Source organism: Protomyctophum parallelum (assembly GCF_964188405.1).
Source record: "Protomyctophum parallelum genome assembly, chromosome: 22".
Lineage (NCBI taxonomy): Eukaryota > Metazoa > Chordata > Actinopteri > Myctophiformes > Myctophidae > Protomyctophum > Protomyctophum parallelum.
Genome location: NC_139714.1, coordinates 18,911,195 through 18,926,649, shown reverse-complemented (window position 1 = coordinate 18,926,649; position 15,455 = coordinate 18,911,195). Strand labels below are relative to the sequence as shown.

Sequence of the window (15,455 nt, the reverse complement as noted above, 5' to 3'; positions counted from 1 at the left end):
ACTATTTACACACTATAGCACCTAGGGACGTGTGGGCACCTGGACGAGTGGTATTTTATTTTAAGCTTTCATTCATCTTTTGCCAATGCCGTGCAGGTTAGTTTGTTTAATTGTATGGACTTCCGTGGTTCAAGACAAGATGTGACGCAGTCTGTTATAGCGCCACCATGAGGTTATTTTGAATAATGTGTGGTGAAGAATGGTGACCTACTGGGTCAATCACAATGTGGTGTTTATTAATGCAACAAACTATCCAATCTCTATCTATGAACAAAACGATGGAATATCTACCTATTTATGTAACAAACTATGGAATATCTCTATGTATGCAACAAACTATTGAATATCTATCTATTTATGTATAACAGACTATGTAATATCTGCCTAAGTATGCAACAATGTATATAATATCTATCCGTTAATGTTATTGTACTATTTATTGTTGTTGCAATGTCAAGGAGACACAGAGCAGAGTCTCCAACACCCAGCCTTCTGTCTATGAAGAGTGACAAGTCTAAAAATGATCCTCCACACTTCAGTAATGAACCTGGACCTTCCCACACAACGTATGTCAATCTTTCTGTCAGATATATGTCTCTCCTTATCTATACAGTATCTACTGTATGTAATGGTTATCATAATGTTTGATCACTTTTTAGGGTTAGTTTTTGAGGGCTGCTAGCCCCTCCTATGCCCAGCTTTGTGTCTTTGTGTGTACCCAATTTACAATTTAGGCATTTAGCAGACGCTCTTGATCCAGAGCGACTTACATTTAAGCAAAAACAAAAGCATGTCATACATCACATATATAAAAAGTAGTTATCATGAATCGTGTATAAACTAAGAACGTAACAGTGGAGTATCTATGTCAACTATACATACTATACTATATTATATATTATACAATATACATGTGTACTATAAAGTGCTATGACTACACAAAATGCAATTCTAGTGCTGTCTACCTAACGAGCTATAAGTCTGTCTAAAATACTATCTAAGTCGACATAAAATGCTATCTAAGGGGCTAGGCTAGGGCAAGTGCTACGGGCCATGGTGGAGTCTGAATAGGTGGGTTTTCAGACTACGGCAATGATTTGATTGGCTGAGCACGGAATGTGAGGATAAGAATCACACCTGTGTGAAGTGAAGGGCGCTCGTATCCACCTACATCATCATCACCGTGCATAGCAAACCGGAGCGCTTACAAAAATGGAAAATAGCGAGGCAATCCTATAGCAATATTAAACGCCTTAAGACGAGCTACTCTTCAAGAGCACCTCACGTAATCAATTAATTAAGACGAGTATATACTGTACATCCTCCGGATCAAATGTGTTATTGCAACAAACTATCCTTGAACAAAACTATGGTATATCTACCTATTTATGCAACAAACTATGGAATATAAACAAACTATTGAATATCTATCTATCTATTTATGTAACAAACTATGTAATAATATCTGCCTAAGTATGCAACACTGTATGTAATATCTATCCATCAATGTTAATGTTATTGTACTATTTCTTGTTCTTGTTGTTGCAATGTCAAGGAGACACAGAGCAGAGTCTCCAGCACCCAGCCTTCTGTCTATGAAGAGTGACCAGTCTAAAAATGATCCTCCACACTTCAGTAATGAACCTGGACCTCCAGACACAAAGTACGTGAATCCTCCTATAGAATATAAACAACAAGGTGATATCAGCCTTGTGTAAATCATTATAAAACAAGACCTACAGTATAGTCAAACTAGAAAAGTGCACTCCTCAGAGCGCAGATCCCCCGCCAGGCAGGGTTGCCTCCCCAGGGCTGAAATGTTGTAGGACTAGTTAGCAAACAATGTGTTTTGAAGAAAATGTGAAATAGTGGAATTAAGAAAAAATAATCTTCCAAAGATGAAGGATTGACAATTTCCTATTGAAAGATCATGATCATACACAGTAGACTGGCTTCCCTAATGTAACCCTGGTGACAATTCTATATATGAGCTGACTGTAGCTTGGTTTTGAGGGATTTGATTGCACCGTTGCACTATATGGAATACAAGCTACTGTTATGCACTCTTCGTTACTGTCTCTGTTGTTTATGTATTGCTATTTCTGTCTGTATGATTCCAGACGTGTTCACCACAGAGCAGAGTCTCCAACACCCAGCCTTCTGTCTATGAAGAGTGACAAGTCTAAAAATGATCCTCCACACTTCAGTAATGAACCTGGACCTTCCCACACAACGTATGTCAATCTGTCTGTCAGATATATGTCTCTCCTTATCTATACAGTATCTACTGTATGTAATGGTTATCATAATGTTTGATCACTTTTTAGGGTTAGTTTTTGAGGGGTGCTAGCCCCTCCTATGCCCAGGTTTGTGTCTTTGTGTGTACCCCATAGCGATGATTTGATTGGCTGAGCACGGAATGTGAGGATAAAATCACACCTGTGTGAACTGAGTGGTGCAACTAATACTATCGCTCTCTCTCTGTTTCTGGCACAACAGCGCCCCTACTGGTACGGTAGTCATAGTCATACTGGTGCTCATGAACCAACACATACATAGAGGCACACACATAGGTGAACACGGACATTGCTGTTCCTTGGAGTGGTTGCACCACTCAAAAAAATCACCCCGTGTGAAGTGAAGGGCGCTCGTATCCACCTACATCATCATCACCGTGCATAGCAACCGGAGCGCTTACAAAAATGGAAAATAGCGAGGCAATCCTATAGCGATATTAAACGCCTTAAGACGAGCTACTCTTCAAGAGCACCTCACGTAATCAATTAATTAAGACGAGTATATACATCCTCTGGATCAAATGTGTTATTGCAACAAACTATCATTTCTCTATCTATGAACAAAACTATGGTATATCTACCTATTTATGCAACAAACTATGGAATATAAACAAACTATTGAATATCTATCTACCTATCCATCTATTTATGTATGTAACAAACTATGTAACAATATCTGCCTAAGTATGCAACACTGTATGTAATATCTATCCGTCAATGTTAATGTTATTGTACTATTCCTTGTTCTTGTCATTGCAATGTCAAGGAGACACAGAGCAGAGTCTCCAACACCCAGCCTTCTGTCTATGAAGAGTGACCGGTCTAAAAATGATCCTCCACACTTCAGTAATGAACCTGGACCTCCTGACTCCATGTATGTGAAAGCTCCTATAAATATACAACACTATAAGTAACACTATACAATATACACACTATTTACACACTATAGCACCTAGGGACGTGTGGGCACCTGGACGAGTGGTATTTTATTTTAAGCTTTCATTCATCTTTTGCCAATGCCGTGCAGGTTAGTTTGTTTAATTGTATGGACTTCCGTGGTTCAAGACAAGATGTGACGCAGTCTGTTATAGCGCCACCATGAGGTTATTTTGAATAATGTGTGGTGAAGAATGGTGACCTACTGGGTCAATCACAATGTGGTGTTTATTAATGCAACAAACTATCCAATCTCTATCTATGAACAAAACGATGGAATATCTACCTATTTATGTAACAAACTATGGAATATCTCTATGTATGCAACAAACTATTGAATATCTATCTATTTATGTATAACAGACTATGTAATATCTGCCTAAGTATGCAACAATGTATATAATATCTATCCGTTAATGTTATTGTACTATTTATTGTTGTTGCAATGTCAAGGAGACACAGAGCAGAGTCTCCAACACCCAGCCTTCTGTCTATGAAGAGTGACAAGTCTAAAAATGATCCTCCACACTTCAGTAATGAACCTGGACCTTCCCACACAACGTATGTCAATCTTTCTGTCAGATATATGTCTCTCCTTATCTATACAGTATCTACTGTATGTAATGGTTATCATAATGTTTGATCACTTTTTAGGGTTAGTTTTTGAGGGCTGCTAGCCCCTCCTATGCCCAGCTTTGTGTCTTTGTGTGTACCCAATTTACAATTTAGGCATTTAGCAGACGCTCTTGATCCAGAGCGACTTACATTTAAGCAAAAACAAAAGCATGTCATACATCACATATATAAAAAGTAGTTATCATGAATCGTGTATAAACTAAGAACGTAACAGTGGAGTATCTATGTCAACTATACATACTATACTATATTATATATTATACAATATACATGTGTACTATAAAGTGCTATGACTACACAAAATGCAATTCTAGTGCTGTCTACCTAACGAGCTATAAGTCTGTCTAAAATACTATCTAAGTCGACATAAAATGCTATCTAAGGGGCTAGGCTAGGGCAAGTGCTACGGGCCATGGTGGAGTCTGAATAGGTGGGTTTTCAGACTACGGCAATGATTTGATTGGCTGAGCACGGAATGTGAGGATAAGAATCACACCTGTGTGAAGTGAAGGGCGCTCGTATCCACCTACATCATCATCACCGTGCATAGCAAACCGGAGCGCTTACAAAAATGGAAAATAGCGAGGCAATCCTATAGCAATATTAAACGCCTTAAGACGAGCTACTCTTCAAGAGCACCTCACGTAATCAATTAATTAAGACGAGTATATACTGTACATCCTCCGGATCAAATGTGTTATTGCAACAAACTATCCTTGAACAAAACTATGGTATATCTACCTATTTATGCAACAAACTATGGAATATAAACAAACTATTGAATATCTATCTATCTATTTATGTAACAAACTATGTAATAATATCTGCCTAAGTATGCAACACTGTATGTAATATCTATCCATCAATGTTAATGTTATTGTACTATTTCTTGTTCTTGTTGTTGCAATGTCAAGGAGACACAGAGCAGTCTCTCCAGCACCCAGCCTTCTGTCTATGAAGAGTGACCAGTCTAAAAATGATCCTCCACACTTCAGTAATGAACCTGGACCTCCAGACACAAAGTACGTGAATCCTCCTATAGAATATAAACAACAAGGTGATATCAGCCTTGTGTAAATCATTATAAAACAAGACCTACAGTATAGTCAAACTAGAAAAGTGCACTCCTCAGAGCGCAGATCCCCCGCCAGGCAGGGTTGCCTCCCCAGGGCTGAAATGTTGTAGGACTAGTTAGCAAACAATGTGTTTTGAAGAAAATGTGAAATAGTGGAATTAAGAAAAAATAATCTTCCAAAGATGAAGGATTGACAATTTCCTATTGAAAGATCATGATCATACACAGTAGACTGGCTTCCCTAATGTAACCCTGATGACAATTCTATATATGAGCTGACTGTAGCTTGGTTTTGAGGGATTTGATTGCACCGTTGCACTATATGGAATACAAGCTACTGTTATGCACTATTCATTACTGTCTCTGTTGTTTATGTATTGCTATTTCTGTCTGTATGATTCCAGACGTGTTCACCACAGAGCAGAGTCTCCAACACCCAGCCTTCTGTCTATGAAGAGTGACAAGTCTAAAAATGATCCTCCACACTTCAGTAATGAACCTGGACCTTCCCACACAACGTATGTCAATCTGTCTGTCAGATATATGTCTCTCCTTATCTATACAGTATCTACTGTATGTAATGGTTATCATAATGTTTGATCACTTTTTAGGGTTAGTTCTTGAGGGGTGCTAGCCCCTCCTATGTCCAGCTTTGTGTCTTTGTGTACCACATAGCGATGATTTGATTGGCTGAGCACGGAATGTGAAGATAAAAATCACACCTGTGTGAAGTGAAGGGCGCTCATATCCACCTACATCATCATCACCGTGCATAGCAACCGGAGCGCTTACAAAAATGGAAAATAGCGAGGCAATCTTATAGCGATATTAAACGCCTTAAGACGAGCTACTCTTCAAGAGCACCTCACGTAATCAATTAATTAAGACGAGTATATACTGTACATCCTCCGGATCAAATGTGTTATTGCAACAAACTATCCTTGAACAAAACTATGGTATATCTACCTATTTATGCAACAAACTATGGAATATAAACAAACTATTGAATATCTATCTATCTATTTATGTAACAAACTATGTAATAATATCTGCCTAAGTATGCAACACTGTATGTAATATCTATCCATCAATGTTAATGTTATTGTACTATTTCTTGTTCTTGTTGTTGCAATGTCAAGGAGACACAGAGCAGTCTCTCCAGCACCCAGCCTTCTGTCTATGAAGAGTGACCGGTCTAAAAATGATCCTCCACACTTCAGTAATGAACCTGGACCTCCAGACACAAAGTACGTGAATCCTCCTATAGAATATAAACAACAAGGTGATATCAGCCTTGTGTAAATCATTATAAAACAAGACCTACAGTATAGTCAAACTAGAAAAGTGCACTCCTCAGAGCGCAGATCCCCCGCCAGGCAGGGTTGCCTCCCCAGGGCTGAAATGTTGTAGGACTAGTTAGCAAACAATGTGTTTTGAAGAAAATGTGAAATAGTGGAATTAAGAAAAAATAATCTTCCAAAGATGAAGGATTGACAATTTCCTATTGAAAGATCATGATCATACACAGTAGACTGGCTTCCCTAATGTAACCCTGATGACAATTCTATATATGAGCTGACTGTAGCTTGGTTTTGAGGGATTTGATTGCACCGTTGCACTATATGGAATACAAGCTACTGTTATGCACTATTCATTACTGTCTCTGTTGTTTATGTATTGCTATTTCTGTCTGTATGATTCCAGACGTGTTCACCACAGAGCAGAGTCTCCAACACCCAGCCTTCTGTCTATGAAGAGTGACAAGTCTAAAAATGATCCTCCACACTTCAGTAATGAACCTGGACCTTCCCACACAACGTATGTCAATCTGTCTGTCAGATATATGTCTCTCCTTATCTATACAGTATCTACTGTATGTAATGGTTATCATAATGTTTGATCACCTTTTAGGGTTAGTTCTTGAGGGGTGCTAGCCCCTCCTATGTCCAGCTTTGTGTCTTTGTGTACCACATAGCGATGATTTGATTGGCTGAGCACGGAATGTGAAGATAAAAATCACACCTGTGTGAAGTGAAGGGCGCTCGTATCCACCTACATCATCATCACCGTGCATAGCAACCAGAGCGCTTACAAAAATGGAAAATAGCGAGGCAATCTTATAGCGATATTAAACGCCTTAAGACGAGCTACTCTTCAAGAGCACCTCACGTAATCAATTAATTAAGACGAGTATATACATCCTCCGGATCAAATGTGTTATTGCAACAAACTATCCTTGAACAAAACTATGGTATATCTATGGTATATCTACCTATTTATGCAACAAACTATGGAATATAAACAAACTATTAAATTATCTATCCATCTATTTATGTAACAAACTATGTAATCATATCTGCCTAAGTATGCAACACTGTATGTAATATCTATCCATCAATGTTAATGTTATTGTACTATTCCTTGTTGTTGCAATGTCAAGGAGACACAGAGCAGAGTCTCCAACACCCAGCCTTCTGTCTATGAAGAGTGACCGGTCTAAAAATGATCCTCCACACTTCAGTAATGAACCTGCACCTCCTGACTCCAAGTATGTGAAAACTCCTATAAATATACAACACTATACAATATACACACTATTACACTGTACAATATACACACTATTTACACACTATAGCACCTAGGGACGTGTGGGCACCTGGACGAGTGGTGTTTTATTTTAAGCTTTCATTCATCTTTCGCCAATGCCGTGCAGGTTAGTTTGTTTAATTGTATGAACTTCCGTGGTTCAAGACAAAATGTGACGCATGTCTGTTATAGCGCCACCATGAGGTTCTTTTGAATAATGTGTCTATGAACAAAAAGATGGAATATCTACCTATTTATGTAACAAACTATTGAATATCTATCTATTTATGTAACAAACTATGGAATATCAAGCATGCAGCAATGTATATAATTAATGTTATTGTACTATTCCTTGTTCTTGTTGTTGCAATGTCAAGGAGACACAGAGCAGAGTCTCCAACACCCAGCCTTCTGTCTATGAAGAGTGACAAGTCTAAAAATGATCCTCCACACTTCAGTAATGAACCTGCACCTCCTGACTCCAAGTATGTGAATCCAATCCTCCTAGAAATATATAAAACACTATAACACTATACAAGATACACACTATGGGTATAGACCGGGAGCATACCGGGATTTCCGACCATTCCTACGTTGCGTGTGGGATTCATCCATTTATTTTTTGGCCGTGACTTTGGGCGCACACTACTAGCCTTTTGAAGGCATCCTTCCCCGTAATACAACACAATGCACTGCTTTTCTGTTTATCATTCAAGTTTGAGCCAATATTTTCTTTGATTATTATGTGATTAATCATACGATTAACTGCACAAATCGTGCCATTAATTAATCAGGATTAAAAATTCTAATCATTGGACAGCACTAATGATTTGATATATTAACCACCACAGAGAGACATCAACACCTGGACTGAAGAAATCTGGTCAAACCACAAGTGGACACGGTAAGACTGTCCATAAAAAGTGTTCAAATATTGATGCTGCAAATCTAACTATGGACAAAAACATGTGATCCAATTAAAGTACACGTAGGAGGCCCAAGACATCTGGGGACGTCTTTATAAGTCCTTTTGTTTTCTTACATTTTTATCCCGCGATTTTGAAACACATTTTTTCACCCAGTGTCAAATTATCTAATGTAATCCTGGGCGCTACACTTCCTCTGAGTCCAAGCTGCTTCTTTTCACCTGAAGGGGGAGAGTTTTCCCCGGCTGGACTGGTCGGAGCGTGTGGAAGGACAGGTTATTCCGACCAGTTCCTTTCCCCTCCACCTCCACCTGCCCCAGCGGGCCAGGGGGAGGTAGTTTAGAGACCAGGATTACTGCATGTTTTTGTGAGGGTACCTACCCTAGGCTAGGCAAAGCCTTGCTCATCGATTCCGTACATGTTTTGCGGGCCGACAAATCTTTGGCGATGTTCTGTCCTAATTTCTGACTTAACCAAGCATCTCGTTTGGAATATTAACACTTCTAAAGAGAGATCAGACGAAGTAGCACAAGGTAGTAATGGAACATTAACCTACACCTCCTGGTTTTGGGGGGAAATGGAAGGCGGAGCTTTTCAGAGTAAAATCTCTCTCATCTGCAGGGCACTCTAGGGCCTTTATTATGAAAAATTCCAGTGTTCATTTATGAATTCTAGATTTCCATTTATTGTGACTGCAGGTCGCATTTACTATGAAAACGTGCATTTCCCATCAGTCCGTGTGACATCACATGACATGTTGATCCTTCCCCATCAGTCCCTCCCTCGTCTTCGATGTCTCCCTTAAAGTCCCTTATGACTGATTCATTCAAACTCTAGACGCCCCAAAGTTATTACTTGTTAGTGCAGCCGCGTCCGGCAGCCAGTGAAAACTAGATTTCTCATCAAACCCTGCACACAAGACACTGCTCAAGCTGCCACCCTAAGATCTCCATATATGGAGCTGACCTGTTCTGACATTCCGTTGATCTGACCTCATCAAACCCTCTATATCTGATGTAAAGATATGCTATAGAAATCAGATTAGTTATGAATGAAGCTGAATATGTAACATGTATTGTTTCTCTTCTCATATCAGAGGATATGCTGGAGGATCTGCAGGAGGATTTAAAGGTCTATAAGGTCACTTTGGACAGTCTTGATCGTGCGACATACATCATTGAAGTGCCCTCCCTCTCCAGCATCTACACAGACCTCCACCTATCAGCGGGAGAGAGTGAAGGGGTTAATTACCAAAATGAGGTGTGGCAGCTTGAGACCGCCTCCAACATGAAGTCCCTCCATGACGTTCTAATCAAGTGCCGTGCCGTCTTTAAGACCCTCGAGCTCCTCCCTGGCAGAATAGTTCTAACCAAGGGCATCGCTGGCATCGGAAAGACATTCTCTGTGCGCAAGTTTGCTCTGGACTGGGCAAGAGGTTTTGAGAATCAAGATGTCATTCTCCTGGTTCCCTTCTCATTCCGGGAGTTTAACCTGGTCAGAGATGAGCAGCACAGTCTTCTCTCACTGATCCATGTGTTCCATCCAACGTTAAAGAGGGTCAGAGCAGAGCATCTCGCTGTGTGGAAGGTTGGCTTCATCTTCGATGGTCTCGATGAAAGAAGGTTTCCATTTCACTTCGACAACAATGACATCCTCTCTGATGTCACGGTGACATCATCAGTGGGCGAGGTGTTGACAAACCTCATCAAGGGGAATCTGCTCCCCTCGGCTCTCCTCTGGATAACCACCAGACCTGCAGCAGCCAGTGAGATCCCTCCTGCATGTGTTGACATGGTGACCGAAATCCGAGGGTTCACAGACCCCCAGAAGGAGGAGTTCTTCAGGAAGATGTTCAGTGATGATAAGGACCTGGCCAGCAGAATCATCTCACACGTGAAGACATCAAAGAGCATCCACATCATGTGTCACATCCCAGTCTTCTGTTGGATGACCGCTACCGTCCTGGATCACCTGGTGAAGACAGACGAGACAGGACAGCTGCCCAAGAACATGACTGGGATGTATAGCTACTTCATTTGGATCCAGACGACAAAGAGGAAGAAGGAGAAGTATGATGAGGAGACTGACACAGAAGTTCTTCTGATGTTGGCCATGCTGGCGTTTGAACATCTCGAGAAAGGTAGCGTCATGTTCTACCAAGAAGACCTGGAAGAGTGCGGTCTTGATGTGAAAGACGTCGCACTGTACTTAGGAGTGTGCACAGAGATCTTCAAAGAAGAGACTGTTCAATCCCAGAGAAAGGTCTACAGCTTTGTTCATCTGAGCATCCAGGAGTTCCTGGCTGCAGTCTACCTGTTCCACTGTTTCACACAGAAGAACGTGGAGGTAGTGAAGACATTCCTGGGAGTTGATGTGAGTTCCTTGGATGACTTCCTGCAGAGAGCCATGGGAAAAGCCCTGAAGAGTAAGAATGGCCACCTGGACCTCTTTGTCCGCTTCCTTCATGGCCTCTCACTGGAGTCCAACCAGAGTCTGTTAGGAGGCCTGCTGGGCGAGACAGAGAACAGTCCAGAGAGCATGCAGAGAGCCATCAACAACCTGAAGGAGATTAAAAATGAGGATGGAAGTCTCTCTCCTGACAGATTCATCAACATCTTCCACTGTCTGATGGAGATGAACGACTACTCAGTACATCAGGAGATCCAACAGTACCTGACCTCAGGGGACAGATCAAAGACACAACTGTCTCCATCCCAGTGTTCAGCTCTGGCCTTCATGCTCATCACGTCAGAGAAGGTTCTGGATGAGTTTGACCTGGACAAATACAATACGTCAGGATGGGGGAATTTCTGTCTGATCCCAGCTGTGAGGAACCACAGAAAGGCTCGGTTAGTAGTCAATCAATCTACCGTCACACTGAACAGTATCAGTACAAATCATGGTTAACTTAAAATATTCAATATTAATCAGGTCTCAAATAGTGATTAGTGATAGAACGTAGGCGCTGTCTAGCAGCCTGCATGGCAGCATGGAAGGTTAGTGTTGAGCTTCGGCTGCATGGTACTGATATAACCCTTACTACACGCCATCTGACGGGTTTGGCGACCTCCGGGGTTAAATCTTAACCCGTCATCTGACGGGTTACGAGGCCTTTTGGCGTCCATCGTGTTAACACTTTTGTCGCCAGAATTATTTATCGTAAAATGGGCTTCACTGAGTTTTTCATAAACCTTTGAAGAATCACCCGGTCGTTAGCCTGGGGACCACCTATGCTTTCTATGGCATAGGCAGCTCCCGGCAGGATCCGCCGGGATAATCTAGATGCAGCTGCGCGACATGAGACTAATTAATTAGAGCGACAGAGAGAGAGAGGAGTGTGTGTGTGTGTGTGTGTGTGTGTGTGTGCACGTGTAAATTAGGCATGTAACGGTATGTCATTTTACATCTGTATGAGAAGAACAAAGTAAAAAGAATAAATACAAAAAAATCATAGATCCATGCAAGTTACACACCGTAGGATTTAATACAGATTATCTGTCTTTTCTGAATCCCTGTTCTTATATGATCTGTCAATATCTGACCAACTAGATTGTAAATTTACATTACACTTTAGTTCATTTCCTTGAACATGAACTTGATCTAATCTGTGTTGATAACCACTGATTATACATAATCTACATCTACAGACTTGTTGGCTCTAAACTCCAAAAGCCAGAATATGAGATTGTGGCTTCAGCTCTCAGCTCTATGCCTTCACATCTAAAAGGATTGGACATCAGTTATAATGACATAACGGATGAATCCATGGACGTGCTCACTGCTGGATTGAAGAGTCCAAATTGTGAACTGGAGATACTGAGGTCAGATTATTCTTTTGATTAGTTCTGTTTTATCATGTTGTTTGATAGTAGAGTCTAGAGTGTGAATTACGTTGACACCATGGTATCCCACACTGATTAGAATAATAACATGGTCAGAGTTTTTGTTGTCTAGTTTGCACTCTCGCATCACAATATGCTACGGTAAAACTACACTATGTGATCACAGTGGCTGCTATGGAATGATCTGTGTCAATGCTACGGTACAGTAACTACAATATGTGATCCCTCATGGCTGCTTGGGAAATATGGAATGATCATATCTGTCTGTCTGTCTGTCTGTCAGCTTCCTGTTTCATGTAGGTTATCTTCCTGTTGGAGGAAGATGATTTACTTCACATTATTCCCGCCTGCAACTCTTGGGGTCTTTACTCCAAAACTCTGATATTCAAGCCAAATATTTCATGTGTAATTACAGACTTGCTGGCTGTAGTATGACACAGACAGGATTTGAAGTTCTGCTCTCAGCTCTCAGCTCTAATCTTCTCCATCTGAAAGAATTGGACCTCAGTTTCATCTGGATGCAGGAATCACAACTGCTCCAGCTCTGTGCGGTACTGAAGAGTCCACAGTGTAGACTGCAGATCCTGAGGTAAGCTCTGTGCAGTACTGAAGAGTCCACAGTGTAGACTGCAGATCCTGAGGTAAGCTCTGTGCAGTACTGAAGAGTCCACAGTGTAGACTGCAGATCCTGAGGTAAGCTCTGTGCGGTACTGAATAGTCCACATTGTAGACTGCAGATCCTGAGGTAAGCTCTGTGCAGTACTGAAGAGTCCACAGTGTAGACTGCAGATCCTGAGGTAAGCTCTGTGCGGTACTGAAGAGTCCACATTGTAGACTGCAGATCCTGAGGTAAAGAATGTGTGTTCTCTCTGTGTGGATCTCTACTTGAACATCAACAGCAGTTTGTTAAATATGTATTTCTCTGCAGGTTGTCAGGAGTCACAGAGGAAGGCTGTTCTTCTCTGGCTTCAGCTCTGACATCCAACCCATCCTCCCAGCTGAAACAGCTGGACTTGAACTTCAGCCACTTAGGAGAATCTGGTCAGAAAACACTGTCTGCTGCAGTGGAGACTGTCAAGTGAGTAGACTATAGACCAATTATTCCCCCAAAACGCTGTCTCCGTGTGACAAAATGGGCAGATCGGCTAAATACTTGCATGAGTAACGCAGAATAGGTCCTCGTCTGGACAGCACCTGAATCACAGTACCAATGTGCGTCGTGTTGGGACAAAATCTGCGGGAGAATGATCAAAACGTGTGTGTTTAGTAGCCTAAATAGTTGGTGCCGCTAAAACAGGCCCATATGAGACATTAAAACAGTGGAGGTTTTTACTTGATGCATTGTTGTTCTACTTCCTACAGTGTGAGTCATGAAGGAGAACACTGGACTAAACCTCAACTCCTTACAAGACGTGAGTCTGTCTGTCTGTCTGCCTGTCTATGAGTCACCATATAAAAGGACAGGTGTTTTCAATGAATCTACCATGGTTAAAATGTGTTTGAAGCTACAATGGGTTTGTATAGGAAGGGGGCGGGGCAGCTAAAATTAATATCAAATATCTAAATACTGAATCGAGCAGCTTAAAAACTTAAAAAGTGGAATAGCTCTGGCTCATGGACTAAGAACCAAAAAGAACTGAACCGGTTCCCTATTAGAACAAACCGGTGGAAAAAGGGGGCCGAGTGTGTGTGTGTGTGTGTGTGTGTGTGTGTGTCGCTCAGTGCATGCCATAATGTTTTTAATGTTTACCGTGTTGTTTTCTCATCAGATTTCCAGTGTCTCACGCTGGACATAAACACGGCATACAGAGGAGTCTCTCTGTCTGAGAACAACAGGAAGCTGACGCGGGCGGAGCAGCCTCATTCATATCCTGATCATCCGGACCGGTTCGACAGCGTGGCTCAGGTTCTGTGTGCAGAGAGCGTGGCCGGACGCTGGTATGGTGAGGTGGAGTGGAGCGGGCGGGCTCGCATAGCACTGACCCTCGGTGTCATCGGTAGGAAAGGAAAGGGCCAGGACAGTCTTCTGGGATGGAACGAGGTGTCCTGGAGTCTTTTCTGTAGCGATGGCCGCCACGGCGACGCGTACTCTGTCGTACACGATAGCAAGGTCACGAACCTTCCTATCCGTCCCTCTGGCTCCAACCGAGTAGCGGTGTTTCTGGACCGTCCCGCTGGGACTCTGTCCTTCTGCAGAGTGTTAGAGGACACTCTGACGCACCTGTACACCTTCCAGAACACGTTCACTGAACCGCTCTACGCCGGCTTTGGGATTTACCCCGACTCCTCTGTGTCTCTGTGCGAGGACACACGGGCTGTGAGGACAGACAGACAGACTGTGAGGACAGACAGACAGGCTGTGAGCACTGACAGAGTGTTGAAAGACGAACAGTGTGTTGTATCATAATTTAATAATCAGGTGTGGTGGTGGGGGTGTTTACAGAATCAATATGGTTTGGTTATGGTTTTTTTTTAATACCTCAAAGAAAGAGGCAAATTGTGATAAATGCCGATCTACAAGCTCACAATGCCATATTGCAACAATATAATATAATTATGGAATGTGTGGAAGCGAGTCAAACTAAATGTAATGCCTCAACTCAATGCCAAGTGCCTGTCAGGATGGATAGAACATTTAAAGATGAATATTGGATAGTTTCATTCATAATGGAATTTCTTTTCCATTACTCCAATGAAGGGTTTTGAAAATCATTGTATTTTACCTATAAAATGTAATTTCACATTTATGTTGAACCTTTCATGTATGTTTACTCATATCTTCAATAAAATGTAACCAGTGCTGTTGCATTTACATTGTGCCAAAGTTACATTAAAACTCTTTCAGCGCCACCAGTTTAGGCTTTGAGTGCCAATTCTCCCATTGTAAAGAAAGGAATAATTTGTAATTCTATTGTGCATGTCATCACCTGTACACCAGATTAGAGGAATTTTCAAAATATGGATAAAAAATAAAATCCCAAGGGAAGACGTCTTGTCGTCCGTGGCATCCGGTACATAATTGGCAATTAGACGTCTTGACGTTTATGGCTCTTAAACTGTTTTAATGAATACAATACTGTTTATAAAAAAATACAATTTTGGACGTACAGTAAATTTGTGCAGTTGGGGTCAGTCACTTTCTGTGGCCTTTCTGTGT

General features: G+C 41.4%; 3 protein-coding genes across 3 annotated transcripts; all 3 read left to right on the top strand.

The window, feature by feature from the left end:
- Positions 1–450: 450 nt before the first annotated feature.
- Positions 451–3,211, top strand: LOC310879751 (uncharacterized protein; the record flags this gene model as incomplete). The annotated part of the gene is made up of 4 exons (XM_083794581.1): positions 451–566; positions 1,556–1,663; positions 2,121–2,234; positions 3,064–3,211. The coding sequence occupies 4 exons, from the start codon at positions 451–453 to the stop codon at positions 3,209–3,211; spliced, it is 486 nt and encodes a 161-aa protein (XP_083650707.1).
- A 467-nt stretch (positions 3,212–3,678) lies between these two features.
- LOC310879749 (uncharacterized protein) lies at positions 3,679–9,277 on the top strand (the record flags this gene model as incomplete). Its single annotated transcript, XM_083794576.1, has 8 exons — positions 3,679–3,794; positions 4,784–4,891; positions 5,349–5,462; positions 6,084–6,191; positions 6,649–6,762; positions 7,385–7,492; positions 7,908–8,015; positions 9,232–9,277. 8 exons carry the CDS (start codon positions 3,679–3,681, stop codon positions 9,275–9,277), a joined length of 822 nt encoding a protein of 273 aa, XP_083650702.1.
- A 280-nt stretch (positions 9,278–9,557) lies between these two features.
- LOC310879693 (NLR family CARD domain-containing protein 3-like) lies at positions 9,558–14,717 on the top strand (the record flags this gene model as incomplete). Its single annotated transcript, XM_083794501.1, has 6 exons — positions 9,558–11,305; positions 12,104–12,277; positions 12,714–12,887; positions 13,227–13,376; positions 13,661–13,710; positions 14,068–14,717. The coding sequence occupies 6 exons, from the start codon at positions 9,558–9,560 to the stop codon at positions 14,703–14,705; spliced, it is 2,934 nt and encodes a 977-aa protein (XP_083650627.1). The 3' UTR covers positions 14,706–14,717.
- Positions 14,718–15,455: the final 738 nt, after the last annotated feature.